The 24,824-nt window shown below is 35.8% G+C and overlaps 1 protein-coding gene across 3 annotated transcripts in view; it reads left to right on the plus strand.

Annotated features, from left to right (window-relative positions):
* Positions 1 to 19,967, plus strand: part of LOC150100347 (equilibrative nucleobase transporter 1-like) — a 101,821-nt gene extending 81,854 nt beyond the window's left edge. For all 3 annotated transcript variants that reach the window (XM_090403045.1, XM_090403044.1, XM_090403046.1), the window contains 4 exons: positions 796 to 900; positions 9,739 to 9,934; positions 14,380 to 14,491; positions 19,759 to 19,967. In XM_090403045.1, coding sequence (XP_090259171.1) covers positions 796 to 900; positions 9,739 to 9,934; positions 14,380 to 14,491; positions 19,759 to 19,869 — 524 coding nt within the window. In that variant the 3' untranslated portion in view covers positions 19,870 to 19,967. The remainder of the gene's footprint in view (positions 1 to 795; positions 901 to 9,738; positions 9,935 to 14,379; positions 14,492 to 19,758) is intronic.
* The last annotated feature ends 4,857 nt before the right edge of the window (positions 19,968 to 24,824 follow it).

Consider the following 24,824-nt stretch of genomic DNA (forward strand, 5'->3'; position numbering starts at 1 on the left):
ATAAAATGAAAAGTGAGGGAAAGGGCAAAGAGGAGGACCACGGAAAAAGATAGAAAGACTAGATAAGAGAAGATTTAGAAATAAAAACTGAGATGCAAGAAAGAAAGACTAAGGGAAGATAGAAAGAAATACAGCTCTGATCCGCCTAACCTGATAGCTACTGTGGAAGTAGTTGTTGTTAATGATGATTATGATGATCACTTATGAAGATAAAATATTATTTCAGTCTCCATAACACGACATGACACAACATCTCGTGAAGAATGAAAAATTCTTCACGAGATGTTGTTTTACTAAGGTTTCACTGTATAACCAAGATATGAAAGTCGTAAAGCAGTTTTATTCGGAAAACAAATTTTATTGAAAGAGCCATTGAACTGTTATAAATTTGATAATTGTTGAAGTCATTAACAGACGAAAAAAAGCGATGGGAAAAATAAGCTCAGAAATAGTCATGCTGACTAAATAACACTAAATAAGTTAAATAAAACAGATGCATACTTTCTACCAAATTTCATCAAAATTTAGTGGAAAGTCTGTCTGGCGAGTGGCATAGTAGCAGTCAAAGGTGGACTAACAGTGTACAGAGTTTTGTGAAACACTCAGAATCCATGTAATTTTTGAAATGTATCATATATATATATATATATATATATATATATATATATATATATATATATATATATATATATATATATATATATATATATATATATATATAAACACACACACTGATGTTAAAAAAATTGTCATGTGTAATTTTACAAATACGAATAATTAACATTTTTCCCGCAGTTAGCAAACTATCAGAGGTCTATGGACTTTTGCAGTTGCCATCGATTGCTGTGGCTCCACTTGCTGGTTTTCTAATGGACAGTGCCATCCATAGAGCTAAACAAGGTAACACTTCATATTTATCAGCAATTTGAAATGAAAAATAAATAAAGAAAATTCTTAATGGACTTTAATCATTTTGGCATTATTTTTTTTATTTTGGTCATGCACTGATATTCTTTCCATCCAGCAACTGATACCATTGCGTTGAATCTAGTATACTCTTCAGTTGATCATGATTTTCTGCTTGCAATTCAGCATGCAACCTTTTCTGAATGGAACATTCATAAATTTAGCTATTTCCCAAGTGAGTACCACATGATTACTGGCACCAACTGGAGGCAGAATAGTTACGTCTTTAACTGAAAAGCCATCTAACACTATAATCATATCTAATACTCTTTTAACTCGAGTTCCTTCTGTCACATGCTGCTTGAGGAAGTTGTCCTGCAACAGCTCAATAAATTCAGTTTCATTCCTTTCACGAGATTTTACTGCTACCCATATCAATGTTTGGATAATTAAAGTCTGCCATTATGATTACTCTTTTCGCTCCCATTGTCTTCATTCTGTTCATCTGTCCATGTAATCTTATCTTGTTAAAGAATTGAATATACTTCTTATCACATTAAATATTAACCCCCACTTACGTGTCCACTCTTCCAATATTTTAAGATTATCCCGCAACAATTTTGGTCATATGAACGACTGACAAGTCTGCCTAGTTTTACCTCATCAGCAAAGAGAGAATTTTCTTTTTAATATTTGAACCTAAACTATTTTATGAATATATTAAGCAACAAAGACCTCACCACTGAACCAGTGGTACCGTTGCTAACAACTTCGCTCTTTTAAGACTACAGACTCCCCTGTAAAAACTACTTACTGGTGTCTGTCAACCAATTTCGTCCTCGTATCTTTCAGTGATCATTAATACTGTATCAGTATTATTGGAACATTTTAATCAGTAGGTTCTTGTGTGGAACGCTACCAAAGGTTTTCCTAAAATTCAAATAAATCACACCATAGGCATTATCAACATTACCTGGGTCTATTTTCTTTTTTTTTTTATAACTTAATTACAAAATTAAGCAGTTTTGTCATAATTGATCCCTTTAATGAGATCCTGATTGCCTATGCTCAGCAAACTGGTTAGATCGGATTGTTTTGAATTACGGTCGAAGCAACTATGAGACTAGTGTATTATCTTTAATTGTGTGTTCTTCTGGTTGGTTGGTTTCTCTCTTTTACAAGATGTTTTAAAACCCGAGTTTTCGAGTGAAAGCCCCTGCCATCTCCACATGACCTCACCAATTAATTGTATCAAGAATATTCTGGATACCTCACTGGTTTTTAATTCTCGTTATAATTTTTCGTTATAACAAAAAATAGTATTATTGTGGTTTTCAAATTGTTTTTAAAATAAAAGGGTAATTTCAGATTCTTTTAGGGATAAAAATGAAACTAACAAAAAAAAATCTCTTTTGCCGAACCTGCGATTGGTCCGACAATGAAAATTATTGTACTGACCAAATAAAAATTTAGCAGTCTTTTTAATTGTTTATATACAAGATCGTTAAACTATTCAGCGTTGAATTCAATTGTTGATAATCCTGCTGAGAATCCTCAGAAAACAGAATATCTAGTGATAGGAGAAGATGGGTATGACTTGGATATTTCAAGAGTAAGAAAACTAAATCGGCCGAGCACTTTAAATATCTAAGGATAATGTAGCATAAATCTGACATTTGTAAAAAGGATTATCGCATAATCGAGAGAAGCATTAGGGTTTTATTTTAATTATTATTATTATTACGGGAAACTCCAAGGAGTCCTTAGACTCATCGAGGGAGGCCATAAACATCACATCAAGAACAACTATTCGGCATTCTCATAGTATCTATCATACTTTGCTTTGAATTAATTTACAGTAATGGCACCTACAACAAACTCTGGCAGCTTATTTCACTCATTCACCACTCTTCAAGTAAAAAACCTAGTTCTAACACCCTTGCTAACTACACTCTTACACAGTTTCCATGAATGGCCCCTAGTTCTCCCATCACCAGGCCTGTTCTGAAAACTTTCCTCTGAACTAATCTTGTAAAAACCCTTCAGTAATTTGAATGTCTCAATCATATCATCCCTTTTCCGCTTATCAACCGATTTCTGTAACCCACAGATCTTCAACCTGTTCTCGTAAGGTTCGTTCCATAGACCAGCTATCATCTTGGTCACTCGCCTCTGGATCCTCTCTACCTCCTTCCCATCAAGAAGAAACCCAGTAGTCAAGATGAGGTCTTATCAAGACTCGATAAAGAGGAACAATAACTTGTTTATCTCTGCTCGTCCAAGTATTCTTCAGTAACCAAGTGATCTGGTATGATAAACAGGATTCTGTGGAGTTGAGAAGTACACGAAAAAACAAAAAGTATCATGAGGGTTATCATTGGAGATGGAGGATAGTCATTAATCCACCGCCAGAAACAAAGACTAAGTGTAATAGAAATGGATTGCCTAAGAAGGAGTTGTGGCATCTATAGGATCCGGTGAATTCGAAATGAAATAATTAGAAAACGGATGCATATCTAGTTTATGTGAGAGAAAATTGGAAGGGAAGAAGACTTTAGAGTATGCGGTCACGTCAGAAGGATGCTGGATATACGAGATGGCAAAAAAGTACTTGATTTTTCTCCTCCAGGTAGAAGAAAACGCTGAAACATCGAATGACTTGGAGAAGAGGAATAGTACAAGCCATGATGGAAAGGAATTTGGATGACAACCTATGGTCGGATAGGAAGACTTGACACCGCAATAAAAGGAAACAGCTGACAAGTGAAGAAGTTGTAAAAGTAAAAAATAATCCTCGTTATCGGCCAGAGATCATAATGTCTATCTGTCTGCATGTGACAAATTTAAGCTAATCAAACTCTATCGAATGTTAGAACTATTTAAAAAAAATCCGAAGATAGTGCGTTTATGACAGCGGCTGTTTTTGGTCTGGACTATAAGGGAATAATTTTGCCAGTAAAAATAGTCCGATTAAAGCTGAAACTGAAATTATCCAACAAATTATAATAAAAATCCTAATTACCAAATTTATTAAATTCCATTCAGACATTGCGATTAGCCTCCTTGTTTACATCTCGAATGCCAATTTATGAAATTCCATACAGCTAGAGCCGAGTTATTACCATAAATATATTACTTTGCCAAGTTCTTTGTCCCTAAAAATGGACCGAATGAAACAAAAATTAAAATGGCCCAAAATTTTTGTGAGGATTCCATGCATTAAATTTCAATGAAATCCCAGGATAACTTACATAAGGATGGACAGACAGATGGATGAACAAAAACAAAAATAAAATTCCATCTCTTAGGTTTTCATAAATTTCAACTTGTTGGCTTGTATGCTTATCTGAACCCTCTCGGTTCAACAATTTCCTGTCTTATTATTATTCGTAACTGTTCATCCATAAATAAGGTTATTTCCGCTGACAGAACAGGATGAGCTTAACCCAATGAACTCCATCAAGTATTGGCGAAAGGTTCACTTGTTAAGGTTAAAGCATTTGCTGGACAATTCCACGCACGAGACGTAACAAATAGCTACGCCTCAAAGCATGCTGTTTTACGTCTTGATATTCTCCAAGCGTTAGCCGAGATGCTGATGATGGAGATAATGAGGCTTTCTTTTTATGCAGACATAATTTTACCTTGCCCTTGCAGCTAAGTGCGTAGGCGAAGGTTCAGCGGGTTCGTTTCATATGACACAATATGCATTTCAGCCTGAACCGGATCAACGGTAGATGTTACTTTCTATGATTCGAGTAGTGAAAATTTTAGTTTTCTTTGTTTTTCATAAAGAAACGTATAATATTATTTAAAATAAAAAGATATATATGTGTGCAATATAACTGATATTTAAGAGCAAATACTGTATATATTTTTGTGTTGCCATTTTTGTTTTACTCGTCTTACGACATGAGACATTTAAAATGCAGGGATCGCCAATTTCTCCTATATCATCGCAATCAGAAACTTTTCTTGTCAAAACATAGAACAATTTCAATTAAACAAATTGAACTAATTAAGTTAATTAAATTAACCTGTATATTAAATAAAATATATACTAACATAAACTGAAAGCCAAACGGCTATTTTTCTGGCATCCTTAATAATAATTAACGGGACTCAAATCCCTTGTTGTTCTACTGCCAGTAAGCAAAACTCTAAGATCGAGAGCTACGGATCTATGAGTTTCATATATACCGAAAAACTATCGGCGAATCAAAGTGTAAATGATCACTTGGTAGTACAACACCAAGGCAACTCGAAGCAAAGGTGGAGCAAGCTCTCTCACTATCCTTGCTTACTGGCAGTTGAACAACAAGGGATTTGTATCCCCCTTGACTATCATCTTCTTTGTGAAACTGATTAATCCTTCAATTTTTTTTGGTAAGCATCGATAAATTTTTTGGATATTTTCTAACGAAAATGGGTTGTTCTTTAATATTTCATTGTGTTGCAATTCCAAAACTTCTATCAGTAGTCGGTTTGGTAGGTCATCAATGTCGACATTAAAAGGGTTCAAAAAACACAAATCTTATTGAAAATTTCGTTTTTATAAATCTTCAATGATACCAACAAAAGTTTCTTTTGTGTTTGCCATCCAACTGTAGATGCCGATTTTCAACATCCGATTTGCAATTATGTAGATTTTCTTCCATCATATATTTCTTCAACAGACATAGTTTGCCTTCAAAAGCTTTTATATCAGAAAATAGTTCTGATAGTAATTTATCTTGGCCCTACAGGTTCAAATTAAGTTCATTAAGGTAGTTGTAATGTCTACGATAAATGCAAGAGCCATAATCCATTTTTATCCGACAGTTGTGAGACAGTACTTTCATGAAAATATCTATTTATTCACGTAAATTAAAAAATATTCTTAGCACAGCACCTCTACTTAACCATCTAGCTTGACTAATAGATAACGTCCTCTTTAAATGTCCATAACATCTTTTCTTGATAAAATTTTATGGGCCACATGCCATGTAAGTATGGTCAACCTTTTATGGAGTCGCCAAAAATGCACGTTTGGAACGTCGGTTGCCACCCCTAGTCTACATATTCATCCATTTCTATATTATAAGAGTGACTAGTCAATCCGACCATTCGAAAAAATTGATAAATTAATTACTCGCGCAAAGAACTCGTTGCACAGAGTGTTAGAGATAATATCGATTGAAGAATGGATAGGTTGATCACCTATTCAACGAACTCATTATATAGAAGAGAAAAGAACTAATTCTACTAGACTAGAATGGATATTGTATTGCATTGATATACCGTGAAATGCTTTAAATAGCATAACTTTATTGCATTTTGACAGTATGACCTCAGTATAAAGTACTGTTATTTTAAAATACAAACTTATTTAATACTGAGCATTTACAAACAAACTTACATTATAGACTACCAGTTTCGCCAGCAAACTGTCTGGCTTTTTCAAGGCGTTTACGAAAAGACATAAAAACTAGTAACATAATGATTAGAAATATATACACGTTAGCACAAGAATAATGTTTAATTTGCCAAATATTTCGGTGTGAATATTACAGACCATCTTCAGTGGCTACATAGGAATAGTTTTAAAAAACAAAGTGGAATACAAACAATTGATCATTCATACATAGAACGCGCCGCGTGATGTCATATCGCTAAGTATTAGAAGAGTAAAAATTAAAAAAATGAATAAATAAATAAATAAATAAAATAAAATAAAAAATATATATATAAATTCATAAAATGATCTTAAATAACATTATAACCTCAAGGGCTCACTTTAGTGAGTACGGGCATGGCAAATCCGAGGTACCAGATGCTGGACCATGCCTTACTTCATGTAATATACATCTGTTATATTATTCTGTAGACTGGTCCCTCCCCTTCTTTCTCATCTCCTTGCTCCTTCCCCCTGGTGCTATTAGAGTATTCGAGGGCTAGGGGTGAATCTTTCCTATCTTGCTAAGTCATTTCGTCTTATGCAGCCACCGAAGGAGGCAAGCTAGCCTCAATAGGTGCTGGTCCCAAGCCCGGATAAATGGCGAGGGTTGATGTCAGGAAGGGCATCCGGTCGTAAAACTTCACTGCCAGCTCTAGCTATGATATGAGTCAAAGAGAAAATGATATAAGGGCTAGGGCGTACCCCTTAAGCGACGCGCAGCCACATCGCCCTACAGCTGCGAGAAGTGGACGAGGGCTACCGCATCAAGGGTGAGTGCGGTTAAAGAAGCGAGCCCAGCAGGTGGAGAGGATGTTGCGAGTGGGAACACTGAATGTTGGAAGCATGACTGGAAGGGGAATAGAGGTGGCAGACATGATGAGGAAGAGGAAGTTGGCCATTTTATGTGCAGGAGACAAGGTGGAAGGGGAAAAAGGCAAAGGAACTGGGAGATGGATATAAATTGTTCTACTCTGGAGCGAATAACGAGGGAAGAAATGGTGTAGGAATTGTGGTGTGTGGCAGAATGAAGGACGAAGTACTGGAAGTGGGTAGAAGGAACGACAGGATCATGCGAATGAAATTGGGTCTTGGAGAAGAGCGGGTGGTCGTATTATGTGTATATGCCCCGCAAGTTGGCTGTACAGCAGATGAGAAAGATGAGTTCTGGAACGTGTTAGTTGAAGAAATGAGGGAACTGGAAGAAAACGAGATGGTGATTGTCGAAGGAGACTTGAACGGACACATAGGGAGACAGAATAGAGACTGCGAAAGGGTGCATGGCGGCCACGGAGTGAGAATTATGAACCAGGAAGGAGAGAGGGTTCTGGACTTTGCAGTAGCGTTTGATCTGGCAATCGTGAACTCGTTTTTCTACAAAAGGGAAGAATATTTGATAACATTTAAGAGTGGTAACAACAGTTCAAAAATTGACTACAATTTGACTAGAAGAAAACATCTTAAGGTTGTGACAAATTTTAAAGTAATTCCAACAGATCAAGTGGCACAGCAACACCGACTGCTGTGCGCAGACTTTAAAATAAGATCGAAGATAAGAACCTCTGGAAGCCATGGGATGAAGACAATTAAGTGGTTTCGCTTAAAAGAAGAGAGTGTGAGGAATCGTTTTAGGGAGAGGGTGCTAGAGAGGATTTCGGATGGACTGGAAAGTGTACAAGATTGGTGGAAACATAATTCAAAAGTAATCCTGAGCTGTGCAGTCGAGGTGCTTGGTGAGACATCTGGAAAGATTAGAGAGCAGTAGGAGGGTTGATGGTGGAATAATAATGTACAAGTGGCAGTGACAGCTAAGAAGAAGGCAAAGCAGAAGTGGGATGAGTCAAGAGTGGAAGAGGACAGAGAAGTGTACAGAGAGAGAAAGCAAGAAGCCAAGAGAGTTGTGGCACAGGCGAAGGCCATGGCATATCAAGATCTGTATGATCAATTAGAAACAAAGGAAGGACGGAGAAAAATTTACCAACTAGCGAAATGTTGAAATAAAGCAGCAAAGGACATCTTACATGTTAGGCCGATCAAAGACGCCGAAGGAAGAGTATTATGGAGGGATGTGAACATAAGAAACAGATGGAGAATATACTTTGAGGGACTTTTGAATGAGGAAAATGCAAGGACCCACAGAGAAGATGGGCAGCCTTCGAGGGGATGGTGCAGAACATCAGTAGAGTGGAAGTGACGGAGGCCATGAAGAGGATGAGGAATGGAAAATCGGTGGGCCCCGACAGGATTCCAGTGGAGGCATGGAAGGCACTGCGGGAAGAGGGAATTGACCTGCTGTGGGACTGTTCATGAAAGTTTGCCAACAGGAAAATATACCCGAGGAATGGGGGGAGAGTACTCTTGTCCCCATCTACAAGGGTAAAGGGGATGCACAGGACCGTAAATACAGAGAAATAAAGTTGATGTCCCACACAATGAAAATCCTAGAAAGGGTTCTTGATGGAAGATTGAAGAAGGAGGTGGAGATGGCAAAGGAACAATTTGGCTTCATGCCTGGTAGATCAATAACAGATGCTATCTTTGGGTTACAGCAGATGATGGAAAAGTTTCGAGAGAAACAACGGGAGCTACATCTGGCATTTATTGATCTGGAGAAAGCATACGATAGAGTGCCAAGGCAAGAAGTCTGGAGGTGTCTGAGGGAGAAGAAGGTTTCGGAGAAATATGTCAGGTTGGTGCGGGAGATGTACAGAAATGTGAAGACAACTGTTACTTGAAAACTTTCTGTCTGAGACAGGCAGAAAGTTTTCAAGTAACAGTTGGCTTGCATCAAGGGTCAGCATTAAGTCCGTTTTTGTTTAACATTGTGATGGAGGTGGTGACGGAGGAGGTGAGAGAAGATGCGCCTTGGACAATGTTGTATGCAGATGACATCTTGCTGCGTGCAGATTCAAGAGAAGCGGGAACTAAACTGGAAAGATGGAGAAAAGTACTGGAAGAGAGAGGTATGAGACTGAGCAAAAGTAAGACACAGTATATGTGTTGCACAGTGGGAGGCAGCCAGGAGACAGATCTGGAGCTGGAAGGAAATGTCATCAGGATGGTGAGGGACTTTAGATACTTAGGTTCAACAGTGGAAGAAGATGGAGGAGCTGAGAAGGAAGTGGGATGCAGGATACAAGCGGGTTGGAGGAACTGGAGGGAGATGGCTGGAGTGTTATGCGATAATAGGGTGCCGATCAATCTGGAAGGCAAAATCTATAGGACAGTAGTGAGGCCAGCTATGACGTATGCTATAGCAACTGTGACCCTAACTGTGACATAAGTTTGTATTTTAATTATAAAACGACCAAATATGTTTAGTTTAAACAGTACTGTTATTTTATTTTAACCATGCAGGCTTAATATTGCTAATTTTTTATTGTTATCTTATCATTTAGTGGATGATCCTTATATCAGAAAAGTCCGTCTTCAAAGGGCAGGATTCTGGGCTTTAATTCTAACATGCACTGTTGTGTTCGTGATGTTCGTTTGCCAACTCTTTCATCGTGTCATTGTCGTTTATATATCGCTCGCCTTTTATATCCTTTCTCGGTCCATGCTTAATTCAGTGAATCCCGCATACCTTAGGATAAGGTAAGGTTTTTCCTCTTTTCTTTTACTTTAATGGAATATTTATTTTGTGAATAAAATTTTTACTTGTGATAGGAACATTTATTATTTGCAGTAACTATGCTATGAATAACAATGTTAGGGGAGAAAATGTTGGTTTCTAGATATATAAATATTGTATACTCTTTTAATTATAGATGAATCATATATATTGTGAATATATACAGTATATTGCTAATCTTAATATATGTTATTGATGCTTGTTAAAATATTACCAGTTCTAATTACACTGCATGTTTTAATACTTGCAAAGTAAGTACAAATCAATATCTTAGATAAATGCTGTTTTGTACCTCTTTGTACTCTCTATTGTTGCCACGAACAACCATATTTATTCGCACTTTTACCCCCAAAATGAAAGTTAAAAAATTGTGGTGTAAGATATACGCGGGGATTTTCGAAAACTAAAGTTTTTCAGGAAAAAAATTAAATTGACGTTTATAATTAAATTCTCAGTATTCATTATAATTTATAATTGCTCACATTATTTATAAAATGAAGGAATTTAAATTTTAATTATGAACATTATTTACGCGATCGACAGCTCAATTTCATCACACGATATATTTGAAATTAGTGAAAAATGCTTCTGTAATTAAAACAAACAGTTTGATTATTGCTTGTCCTTTTATCATTTCGGAATCATAAGATCATCATTATTTAAAAAAAAAAAAAAAAAGAAAAGAAAAAGAAACTGAAAATGGGTATCACTTACCAAGAATCTACTATTCGCTATCGCTACTCCCGGTCTAAGATCGCGCGAATCAACGACAAAGGAAAGCCGACGATGGTTCAGTTGAAATGCTGATTCTCTTCAACCAAATTCCAAAATATCTGAAACTGCCAACAACAACAACATTCACTATCTATTTCTTAAATTTTTAAATTGTTTTCGTTTGCAGTATATGAGAAACTTTTTAATGTATTTTTTCGCAAAGTGAAATCAGGGGTGAGAGATATACGCGAGGGCAAGTTATATTCGAGTAAATACGGAATATCCCAATAGTCCTAAATTGCTACACGATAAGCTTCACTAGTTGATAAAATTTCTAGGCAGTAGCATGCCTGTACATGCTCCGTGGCCTTACAGGTCCTGTTGTTATACCAGAACGTTGATCACTCCGTGGTATTACAATGTAAAACGTATAGCATGTCCGACTTTATATGGTATTTTAGAACGAGGAATGAATGAAAACTGTCGTTTAACAGATATTAAATATGGGTGTAGTTCCAGAAGAGTAGGCATCTGAATTATTACAACAAACAAGGAATAAACAGGATGGAGAACATTGCTTGATATGCGAATCAAACGAAGAGTAAAAAAAAAACTGCATAATCGAAAATGGCACACTAGTCCAATTAATTTCTCAGGACAACTTTGGAAAAGCATAATATATCAGATTTCGCTAATCGCACTCTTGTACCTTCGTTCTACAATATTAGGCACAGTGCATTTTTTTGTCTCTTTAGTACAGAACAGAAAGCTCCACCAAGAAACACCAAAACTAGACAAATAAAAATGGAGATGGGGAAAATCGCCTGATATGATAAACACAAAACTCACTTGTACCATGTTTTAATAGAAGGATCGGAATATGAAGAAAACAGCACGAAATTATAGACTTATCCATCCACTCATTCACCATTCTCGACGCAAAAAATCTGGTCCTAGTTCTCTATTTGTCATATATTGAAACTTTTTCAATATATATATATATATATATATATATATATATATAAAGCCAAAATAAGACAAAAAGGCCCCTAAAGGTTCTGGCATCCTCTTGCAGAAGTTGTTCTAATATTCATGTCTTCTCCCTTTTCAAATTTTTAATTAATTTATACTTACTTTATTTGTACTTTATTGTTATGGTAATAGAGCTTTGATACGAGTTTTGTAAATAGAAAAAAATATTCTGTTTAGTGCGCTTTTCTTTCTTTCTGTTGAATCATTTTATTTCTTTCCTTTTTCTACTAAAAATTTCACAGCTTTTCTTTGATTTCAAAATGTCCGATATGAAGGTAAAACATTAGCTAGCTTTTTTAAGTCTTGTGATGTTTTCTGCTAATGTATCAAGACGTAACATACTATGCTTTCTCATTCCTAATCACCCAGCTTGTAAAAATAGAGCAGTAAATATGATTCGTTGTATTTTACTGTTTTTAATTTGTTGGTATTAAATGCGGAAATATTTAATACCAACGCTCTTCATATTTTTCATTTAATCCAGTCCAAAACTTATCCATTACTGTTGTTCACAATAAAAAAAAAAAGAAAAAAAATTTAAATCTGCACTTCACCTCCAAGGTTTCCACGATTCCGCGACATTTATGCGGCGTCTTTTGAAATAAGGAGGTAAATATATACCAGCGTATATGGGAGAAAGGAGAGGCGAGAAATGCAAATGCTATTATCATTCCTGATTTGTTCCCCACTGTTGCAAGGAATCTCTAAGGTCCAATCGATGACGACGATGTTCTTTATCGGAAAAACCGAGGTTTTGAATCTCGCTCACTACGCGAAGAACCTTTAAATGGTTTTTCAAATTACCGTGAGTTAACCGGCCTCATATGGAGCCAGTGGGTTTTCCCCTCCCACGAAGCTTGGATTTTTCATGCAATCAAACAGGCCAGAAAATACACGACACAAAAGTTTCGACTACTACTGATTGGTCGAAACAACTAGTAAATGTATTCCAGACAATATCATGTCTATGAGGGGCAAAGGAGCAAATGGAGGAAAACCAACTCCATAGCTACAGTCTAAGACCGACCAACAGCGTTCTGGAAAAAAAAATCAAGGGATAGTTAACGGTCTGGACTCTCTTATCATGTTAACGTTCTTAACTCTCTTATCACAGTATTCTTGATATTCATCTATTTCAAATTATGTCCTTCCCTTAGTCTTGATTTCCCTACCAAGGTAAAAGCATCTCTGTTACACAGGGGATCTAGCTAACTGTTTTGATTTATCACCAGTTCCTTTGATGATATTATGTAATCTGGGAATCATCTAGTAGGTTTGCGTACAATGTTGCTACTGATGACTATCAAAGTTGCTCCAAAAATTTACTAGTCCATTATATTATCAGCGGTTTCATTCTCTAAGTCAATATCGCCCATATTAAATCCCCTCTATTAATACTTGAATTTTCCTTATCTCTTTAAGTAACAGTCCTATAATATTATCGCTACTTCTTCCACTAGGGTAATATACTTTCCCAGTCAACTGTACAGACTCTATGCTTATTAAGCATCGTTTCATTATTCTTTCTTAGGAAAGAATAATGTAATTATAAGTGTTACTACATAATTTTTAGCAAATTAAAACGTCACCTCCCTCAGTGTAGGAATTATAAACACGTGTTAACTCTTCGTCGACCGAAGTGAATTCAATATGATTTGTTTATTTTTTTTATTTTTGCATTTTTTTATTTATTTTCATTTATTTTTATGCAAAATTCTGATATTTACTGATCTTTCTTCTTTCGGTTTTGTTATCAGTATTTCATTCCAATGCCGAATGAAGAAAACATCTTTTCCATTGCAGACGCTACAATATTTATTATTTATTATTATTAGCGGTCTTTTTTTAAAACCAAAGGATTATAAAACTATTGAACAAGTTCGAGTCAGCAATACTTGCAACGACTGAAACTTCTCTCAATTTGGGATGACATATTTTAAATTGGAAACTGATCATTTTTGGGGGAATCAACATAGGAGAAAAAGATGTTAAAATTTATTATCACAGTTACTCCAATTCTTAAACTCCAAAACTTGTGTAAGACAGTCTATTTTTATGTACCAGTATCGATGCCATACGTGTATCAGTATTTGCCTAATTCTTCTCAATTTAACTAATTCTGCAATTCTTCAATATACCAGGTATATCGGAGAAAATTCACAACTGAAAAATCTGAGTGCATCCAGCAGATATCTGCAAGATACAGAATACAGTCCGAAAAGTGATTTTGCACTCTGTCTTAGGAAGAATTCCTCACATTATGGAAAAATTCAGTTTCTTTAATTTGAGGTATTTCATCCCAAATTAAAGAACATATTGTATGTTCTTTAAACAAAATTCCAAAATGTTGTAAACATTTTCGAATTTTTTTTTTTTTTAGAATGTAAAAAAGGACTGCGGAGACTGAAAAATGAAATTACATACTAATCTGATAATTGAAAAACTGTCGATAACTTCATAGGTATATGCATACACATACGGACTAAGTTTTACCCAGATAAAATTTGTTCGTTACACCTTGTCGGCTCGAAACACAAAGCAAAGGTTATTTTCTAAGTTCAGCTATTAATTGCCTATAAACCAGTTTCATTATGTTGTAAACTGCTCGTGCTGCGAGGCTTATTATTCAGAAAATTAATAGTGTCCTTAATATCTTTTGCAGATTTCCTGAAAAGCACTTCAACAAGTTAATGGGTCTTCTAGGAACTATTATATCTACAATCTGTCTTCTACAGTTTCCTCTCTTTGAGTGGACTGAGAGGAATTCTTTGATGGTAAGCATCTCATTTATTCAATCATTATGACAACTGTGTTTCAAATAAAAATAATACAAAGCAACACGGAAAACATTTTCCTGTTAATGAATCAGTTATTAATTAAATAACAGTAATAGGTGCCTCCCTATGATATGAGATGGAGTGGAATTGTGACCGAATCAACCGAGATGCTATGAGGTAAGCATATTATGTCTAAATTGCGAGTGTTCTGTTTTCGAGAAGAAAAATCCTGAGTTTCTACAAGGAGAACTCGCTTCACTTCCTTATAACACACGGATTAACTCTTCTTCAGATGAAAAAACCCCAACAGAGGTTCTTAGCACATCGTCGATACCGGCTGGGGTATAGACAATTAGAATCCAAGTCTTTCCGCTTCAACTGGAGACGGATTATAATCTTGCCGATGGTAGGAGAAATTTTTATAAGGGTCTTGCAACTAAAAGTGAGCTTGCTGATTCTGTAAGGAAGTAGCAGTTTTTTTTTCCTTCTCTCGTGGTAACTAGGGATTTTCCCTCCCACAAGCAAGCCCATCAGTCTCATGAATGCGTTTATCTAAAACTATAACACACCTATACTTAGAGGGTGTACTAGAAGAATAGCAATCTGGTTGCATTAGAATCACACCATCCTAGAATAGAAGAGCTTAAAAAAAAAGAAGAAAAGTGACTGATATTCTGGTTCATTCGCTAGAAGTATTTTTCAGATAGTAATATTATAGCAGCTAAGCTATATATTGAAGTGCAACAATATATAGCCCACCTATCTCTTGCGTTTCAAAGGTAGTTTGTTAAATCATCATCATTAGAAAAGAAGACAAACGCAGAAACAGTAACAAAGCAATCTAGTAACGTGGTGTAATATATTTCAACGTAATATATCTCATTCGCTGACATTTCTTTTTTCTACTAAAGCAGTGACAGTTGCGTTCATTGCATTATGGAATGTTCTGCACTGATAAGAACTTTAGTAACATCCCCAACTTACCAGAAAAAAAGAAGAAAAAAAAAGGAAAAGGAAATCAATTTTCAAGTTACAAGAGGTGCCAAATCTTTAGCAGATGCAAAAAAAAAAAAAAAAATACTATCTCACCATACACAACCAGCTCTCCAGTGATTTGTCTTCAGACATAACCGGATATGAAAGAAAGAGAATTCTAATGTTCATTGCGATAGTCAATTTCGGACGCAATGAAAAAGTGACGCTTTTCCATTATAGGCGCAGACGCGATGCAGATGTTTTGTCAGCTCTGTCTATTGACCTTGGCAGTCATTAAAAAAGAGTAGGAAGGAGAAAAACGAACGAACATGTAGATAACAACACACGGCAGATATTATTCTTCAGCTTCTTCAGTCATATTTAGACCTACTGCTGTTATCATTTTGTAGAATCCTGAACAATTAACATCAGGAATGCTTTTTTTTTCTTGAGCATCTGTTTCTCATGCAAAACCGTGACCTTAATGCCATTTTGCTCTTTTCAGAAGTCATTACCCTGTGAAGAATTTGTTATTAAATATGAATGTATATTATTATTATTATTACATCAAGAAAAAAATTATGAAGTGAAACCTCACAGATTTAATACGAAACACTGTTCAAAAAAAATAGTACATTATAAAGCTACGTTACAATAAGCATGGGCATCGCGCCCCGGGTTATGATAATCATCTTTAGTGGAATACGCGGTAAGAATGTTTTATGACGAGTGGTTGGATGCGTACGGAAAAAGTTTGGAAGTAGTGGTAGTGCAAGCGCCGTACAACTAAGTCTGTTGCCATAGGAACATGAAGTATTACGTCACGTCTGTCTTAGTCAAACGAAACAGGCAAGTTGTCCTTGGCTCAGTGATTAAAGCTGGATTAAGCTGTTTTAATTTATGGCCAAAGTAACTAAGGCTATGAGGCCAAATGCATTTATCTCTGTTAACTGCGTATGTTCTGGTCCGTTAGCTTGTTTTGCAGGATGAAAATCCCACCATCACGAAATCGGGCTCACCGTTCGTTGAAAAAAAAAAAAAAAAAAATCAGATATATATTGAGGATATAAATGAGGATGTTAAAGATGTATTTATTAAAATCAATATCACAGCAATACAGAAGGAACAAATGCATCATCCCGAACATTATCCTCCTGGTTTTGAATACACTTAGTCCAATGGTACACAAGCTTTTGTACACTCACAAAATTTTTTAAAAAAATCGGTGAAAAAATGATAATGACTGACTTTTCAAAGCTAGCTATAAAAGTCTATCGAATTCTTTAATGTTTCATCATTCGATGGTGGAAGGGATCCCTGATCATGAGCCTGTTTGTACGTTTTCAGAATATGCGAATCCAATTCTATACACTTCACTGGAGCAAAACACTGTCACCATGAAACTGAAAGAAATACGATGATATGTACCCAAATTATGCTTGATCTAACTATTTTTCTTTTTTTATGTTGGGCCCATAATCAATCTATAGTACATTAGTACTGTGTATGTTGAATGACTGTGTATTGTATTCCTTAGGGAACACATCAAGGGGAAGACTATTCCATACTATGGCAGTTGCAGGGATGAAGGAGGAGGAGAAGAAACTTGTTCTGTGGGTTTCAAGCTGCACCTGTGAAGGTATGTTGAGCAGCAGCTGCATGTGTTCCAAGGCGAGCTTAGTACTGAGTGGAGGAATTATTGATGCTATTTCGGATAAACATTTTCCATGGAAATATTTGTAGAAAACACATAGTGCAGAGACCGATCGTCTGTGCGAAAGTGGGGGGAGTGAGTTAGTAAAAGACGGGTCATTAAAAAATCTGATTGCTCTCCTGGATTGAGTGGAGCATTTTGAGGGAGATTTTGGGGGGCCCACCCCATATGTGGGAGCAGTATTCGATGGTTGGGCCGATATGTGATTTGTATAAGGTTAACAGCTGTTTAGGAATGAAGTAACATCTTGAGCGAAAGAGAAATCCTAGTTTTTTAGAAGCTGAGGATGCAATGGTTGTTATGTGTTTATGCAAGGAGAAGCTTGATGTCAGGGTAATTCCAAAAAGAGAAATCTGACTGTCTGAAATTTTGGGTGCTGTCAAAAATAATACTGGGAGAAAATGGTTCTTTTTTATGAGAAATGAGACAGTACTGGGTTTTATTTGCATTGAAACTAAGTTATCTGAAGCCCACTGGAGGATGACTTAGAGATCTGAATTGAGGGCATGGTGGTTGCTGTTCTGTAGGTTGAGGTGAGTTGTGTGGAGTAAGGTTTATCAAAAGAAAGGGAGGAGTGCAATGTGCTGTCGTCTGCAAAACTGTGTATTGGGTTGGGGATAAGGTGAAGAAGGTCATAGATATATAGTAGGAAGACGGTTGGTGAGAAGACGGAACTTTGAGGAACCCCGGCATTAGTTGAATGGTGAGATGATAAGGAGCCATCCACTATCACACATAGTGTGTGTCCAGATAGAAAGCTGGCAATCCAACTACAGAGGTCATGAGATAGACCAAACGATAGCAGCTTGCTGAGTAAGCCCTTGTGCCAGATCCGATCGAACGCCTTGGAGATGTCAAGTCCAACCGCTTGAGATTCGACAAACTTCTCCATGGCATTTGTCCAGAGATGGGTGACATATATGAGCAGATCTCCTGTTTTCGGTAGCGACGGAATCCATACTTGCGGTTGTATGTTAGATGGGTAGCTTCCAGGTAGTGTAGGAGTTGGGAATTGATGATTTTTTCCATTACTTTAGACAGGACTGAGGCGAGAGAGATGGGGCGGTAGTTGGACGGCAGTGACTTGTCGTCCTTCTTGGGAATTGGTTGAATATAGGCCAATTTCCAGGCTGTGAGATAGATGCCAGTGGAGTAAGACAGTATAAATAAGCGACATAGGACAGGAGACAGTTCTGGTGCGCAAACCTTCATGACAATTGGAGGAATGCCATCAGAGCTAGGAGACTTTTTTGTGTCTAATTTGGACAGTATTTTGCTTATCTCTTTCTGGCAAAAGGATATAGTGGGCATTGTATGTTGGGCATCTGGAATGGTTGGGGACATTTACCATTGTCAATTATGCGTGCATTGGAAGCAAAGTATGAGGCCAGGAGACTGGCCTTTTCTGTAGGTGATGATGCAATGGCGCCATCTGTGTATGATAGAGGTGGAAATAGTGTTGGGCAGAATTTACGACCGATTGATTTGGCGAGGGACCAAAAGGTTCCGCTGCCATTTGGACAGGCTGCTAATTTCCTGCTTTTTGCTCTTTCGACCTCTGTTTTGAAAGCACTGATGGTTTTTTTTTGCATTTATTTCGGGAGGGGTATAAGCTCTAAAGGAGGATGGGGTTCTTGATTTGAACCAGTAATGGTATGTTTGGTTTTAAAAAAAAACACCATATTTAGCCAAGTTTAATCAGGGTTCCAGATTATCTAACACTTAGTCTCGTCCTCAGCAATCATGTTAATCGTGAATAGGTTTGTCATACGAGTTTGTGCATCCTGAAAATTCGGAATTGTCGTGATCTTTATTTTATTTTATTGTATTTTCTTATATTGTGCATTGAAAAGTATCCCACCTGTGAACGTGAAAGCACTATATTCTGAGTATTATTCTGCAATATTAGTGTAATTATTAAACCATGCATAACAGAAATACACAAATAACAACAAAAAAATAAGTACACAAATAACAACAGTGACTATACATGTCCGCTCTTCTATCTTCACAGCAACAATGTAACAGTTTTATATATTAAACAATTTAGGTTAGAAAAAATTAATGCAAGAAAACACACACTTGCTTCTATAGAACTGCGAATGGAAAAGGATTTTATATACTAGGAATCAAGATATGTGAAATAGTGGGTTAAATTGGGAAATTCTACTGGATAATTTATTGGATATCACTGATCGGCAGGTTTGTGCATTAAGACATGCTTTTGCGATGTCACAATAGACCATTGAAGCGTCGATCAATCTTAATAACGTCTACCAAAGAATATTCTAACTAATTTCGAAGAAACTCACTCTCAGATAGAAATATCAAATGTTATAATTAGAGATATTACATCACGAAAGTAGAAAAATTGCAACTCTGTGTGTGTGTGTGTGTGTGTGTGTGTGTGTGTGTGTGTGTGTGTGTGTGTGTGTGTGTGTGTGTGTGTGTGTGTGTGTGTGTGTGTGTGTGTGTGTGAGAGAGAGAGAGAGAGAGAGAGAGAGAGAGAGAAAGAGAGAGAGAGAGAGACTATGAATTTTCTCCAAATACTGATACCGTTTTCTTTTATTTGCAGGCTTGCATTACCATGCTAATTTTAGTTGGAGTTTCTTTCATGAATCCTCTTCACCTTTTATGTCTAAAGGTCCCTACAGAAGTAAGAAGAGCTCCACCTGAAGTACTTTAGTATTTCGTCCTAAGAATGATTTTTACATATCTCACGTATTTCATCATTGTAATTTAAACTATTATTTTGTCAATAAACATCAATACATTTAAATTAGAGTCAACAGTCTAGTTTAATTGACATAACCATTCTAGAGATGATAATTTTTAAAGTGTTACATAATTTCGATTAATCAGGAGGATATCCAATATTCAGTATTTAGTGCTAAAAAAGCAGTAAACGTGAAATGAAAACGAACCCCTCTTTTATGATTCTCAATATTAAGTCAAAGGTGCACAGGGGAATTAGAAGAAAGGGAAGGAATGGTGGTAGCGAATATAGTGTTGCAGTGCTCATGAAAATATCGATAAAAAGCAACGCAGAAACAAGGCGCTTTGAGAAAGCAACTGGAGGTGTGTGTGTGTGTGTGTGTGTGTGTGTGTGTGTGTGTGTGTGTGTGTGTGTGTGTGTGTGTGTGTGTGTGTGTGTGTGTGTGTGTGTGTGTGTGTGTGTGTGTGTGTGTGTGTGTGTGTGTGTGTGTGTGTGTGTGTGTGTGCGTGCGTGTGTGTGTGTGTTTGCGCGCGCGCCTTGGGAATATCGAGGGGCAACGAGTTTTTCCAGACTTTTCTATGGCTTCTGTCCAAAGATGAGTCAAGTCAGATAGGAGAAAGAAAGAGAGAGAGAGAGAGACAGACAGACCTGTTGCGGAGCAAGAGTGGCAAAATCGTGGTGATCGCTTATGAACTGATGAGCCTCTAGGTAGGAAGTTGGCTATTGAGTTCCACTATTTTCAAGAGTATGGATGAGAGCAACAGGATAGTAACTTGATGACTGCCTTTTATCTCTCCTTTTTTTATAGACAGCACATATAAAGACTTGGACAAATGTTACTGATGATTAATAATTGAGTAAATGATTTACGCACAATTCAACCGATACCCCAGGAGACTTGTAAGTATCTAGAAACTGATTCGCATTTGAGATTAATAATCTTTAATGAGCTGTTTTTTATTTCTTTTGAGACAACAGAATCTGTTGGTAGTTCTTATTGATACTAGGAACATGTTCCATTTTATTATATTTGTATACTGGTGGATTTTTATCAAACAGATTTATGGAACAATGGTATGCTTCAGGTGAGCCACAATGTATAGTACTGTAGACTTGAGAGTTTGTAGTGGTCAATAGTTCACGGAGACAATTTGCATCTAGGAGATTATTTAAGTTTTATATGTCAGGCATAAAATATTTTATCTGTAAACTGCTTGGATGGGAAATGCAGCCAAGTCAACAAATCTGTAGTGACACGTGCATTTAATTTTACCCTAGGAAAGAATTCGGGAAAAAATTTTTTTTTCAGAATTTTTTTTACAATTTTACAATTTTTACAATTTTACGTTCCTGCTTCTACATAAAGTAAAAAATAAAAATAGCTTTTTTTTTCGTTGTTGTTACTAACATGGGCATATAAAATTTCATGGGAGTGTCACGCTCTGTACTAGATAAATATGAGGTGTAGTTTCTGCATACCTTGTAAGAATTGGTGGTGGCTGATTGCTGCTCAAATTTTAACAGGTTTTGAGAAGAGTGGCCGAATTATTGATGCATGGTCTCCGTTCTATTGAATAATAATTATTATTCAATAGAACGGATTCAGACTATTATTTAAATTAATTGTCCGAATACTAGGAAGTGGGTGCGTTAGTAAAAGATGGGGAATCATATTCCAGATTTTTTTTTTTCTTTTGATGGAAGGGACTACAAAATTGACAATAGTATTTCATGAACGGATGTATCTGAAATTTACAAAAGATAAGCATCTATTCGAGCATCTCTTACAGTCTAGATTAACATTTTTACTCTAGCTATTCATCTAGACTACTACAGACTTGCATATTTTTGGATACTGAAATAGTTATAGTATAATATATTTATCAGAAGAGAAGCTAGCTATTACGGTATTGAGCGAAACCACTTCTTGTATGAAGAATTTTTATTTCAAAAGTAATATCAAGCGAAATAATTTTTTAAAGCATTATTCTCACTGTTTGCGGCATTCGATGCTGTATTTTATTTCTTGAATGAAGTAATTTCGTAAATCTCCTAGAAATCAAAACTTTTACGAATGTGATATGCACTGACTTTCGTTTTGTATAAAATCTAGCAATAATAAAATAGTTCCCTCTCTTTCATATATCCCTTCGCCTAGTTCCAAAGAAAATTTCCTGCGTAGTTTGGACTCGAACGCAAAACGTTTCTAAATAGCATTCAAAGCGTTTTAAAACCTTTCGTCGTTCTAGTTTAAAATCTTTTCAGTAGTTCTAATATAACTGGATTCTAATTTATTTTATCGAAACTTTTTCTGTTACACAGAAGTTGTAAAATATTTCGTATATTTAATCTATTGTATTGCATTTCTTTTATCTTAATATAAATGATATTCGTATACATGTTAGAAGAGAAGCAACATTAATGGATGCCGAGGCACATTCGTCTATAATCAGGTGATGTAAGAAGTATTTAAGTCATTATTAGAGGCGTCCTAGGGTCTCTCACGGTCGTTTGTTTCCGGGAGTACATGCTCTTCCTCTGCCTGTTTGCAGTTGATGCTAATGACTGCCAAATGCTACTCACTTCGAGGTGATGAGTAAAATGGGAACGTCACAGAGGGAGCTGAGTGAAATGTTATGACTCTGCTCTCTCCTTCACGATAATTTTACCTAAGTTAAGAAGTGAAATAAACACAGCATCTTATGAAACAGCTTCCGAAAACTCGCAAGGCTGCTGGTGAATCCCCCACTGCATCTGTTAGTAAACACTCTACAACGAGATCAGATTTCCCAAATGGAATTGGCTGTTAAGCACACATTTGGGGTAGGCGATACGCTGAAGTATTTATTGTAATAAATACAAGCGGAACTCTTTCGAGTTCCGCATGTAAAGACAAGGCATCCTTTAGCTTATTTATACAGAAAAGGATATTTCTTGATTGCATAACATCCAAAAGAATTGCCGTAGACGGTTGTAACCAAAGGGTGAGGATTCCCCCACAGTGAACCTGGACTAAAATAATTGTGAAGGAAAAGCTACACAGTTTATACTATGAAGCAGTTAGTGAACAATACACATATTGTAAAAATGCTTTGAGATTAATTTGATTTTTTTTAGTTATCAATCAAACATGTTTACCATTTGTTTTCTTTTCATCATACTTGAGCGTAAAAGCAAAAGTTAGAAGGAAAGCGTCCAATCAGAAATAAGAGAAAAAAAACATCTCATGAGAATATATTTTTATGTGCAGGTCACTTTAATAATTTTTTTCTCTAGCGTAATTAGACTTTACCTCTTTTTTTAAGGGTCGTTAACTGTAAAGGTATTTTGTCAGTCGGAAACTTGTTACGCAGGAATTTAGAAGTAGTGACAGCTAATAACTGGCTTCATGACAGGCTTAAAAATGAATTGAAATACATTTCGTACTACCTGAACTTTGTACTGCATGTCCTACAGCACCAGATAAAAATATAATACATGCATTAAAAAGAATATACTGAGTGACATTTATGTCGGGATATAAAATAATAAACACAATGAGACTTCTTTTTAACTGATATTATACTGCATCAATGAAACAGCCGCTATTATTACTTTGATATGAAATTTTACATCAAGAATAAAACTGCAGCTGTAATGGATATGTCATATGAAGGTGTCAAATGTGTTTTAATGTTCGAAATTCCTTCTCAGAAAATAGACCTTGGCACTGTCGTCACATCAATTTAAGGCTCTATGTTCTTTCGATAGTGCTCTATTGCATTAGTAAATTAATATACTTAGTGAGCATGAACACAAAGGCGAACCGAATTTAACATTTTTTTTCTCATCTCCGAGATTTTTCTCTTCTCTGAGTTAGTTTTACAGTGCAACTGCTAACAAATGTACAAGATGTGATTCTCCGCTGCTGTATTTGATGTTATTACTTTCAAATTAATACTTATGACGTTTCATCTTAAAACTGGAAGTAAAAAAACAATATGGCTATTTGATGGAAATGTGTATCGGAAAAAAAATTTAATTTCCGCTTCACTTATAAAATTAAAAAAAAAAAAAAAAAACCTAGAGAATATATGAGGAAAGATAGAGTTATTGAATTTATTTCTATTGTCAATGAAAATGATTCAAAGAAACCGATATAATTGTATTTTACTAATAATATATTAAGATACATATTATTAAAGTAAAAAAAACTTCTCTCTCTTAAAATATATTCTTATCATTAATGCATAAATAAAAATTTCTATTAATTCATCTAAGGCCTTTATCAAAATATAAGCTTATTTTCAGTATAAATCGGAGCCTAAGATAAGGTTAGTCTCGAACGTTTTATATATATAAATTGGAAAATAAATAATATACGAGAATATCAGCAGTTATTAAGTATTGAGAAACGGAAGTTATATTTACACTATGCCATAAAATTATTTGAGCACACTGAGAATTTCACCAGCCCCTCTTATTTTTACAAACTTCAATACACTATTGGATCAACTTAGAATAATTATATATGGCAATTTTTTTAGACATCTCACTAAATTTTGATAAACGGAAACTGATATGTTGGCTCATTTTCACATCAAAACAGCAGTAAGTTTCTATAGCAAACTCAGAAATTGTCTTTCCAATGACGTTCTTCCCATTTTTGACATCATAGTTCCGATTCAGACTCGTACTCCGCAGTCTAACTTTTGAAACTCAATTTCTTCAAACTATGTATATACAGGGTGTTCGGGATAAATTTGACATATTTATAATTAATTATATTTTTCCGTAAGTTACATGTATTAACACACACTTCTCTTCATTTAAAAGTTTGGACCCTTCTTCATTCATATACAAGATGTCAGAAAGGATGGATAGCTGGAACCCACCTGAATCATGGAAGAGAATAACTTGTATCATGATGATTCGTGCCCGCCATC

This window comes from Typopeltis vanoorti, chromosome 13 (assembly GCF_054136105.1).
Source record: "Typopeltis vanoorti isolate ZY-2024b chromosome 13, IOZ_Tvanoo_1.0, whole genome shotgun sequence".
Lineage (NCBI taxonomy): Eukaryota > Metazoa > Arthropoda > Arachnida > Uropygi > Thelyphonidae > Typopeltis > Typopeltis vanoorti.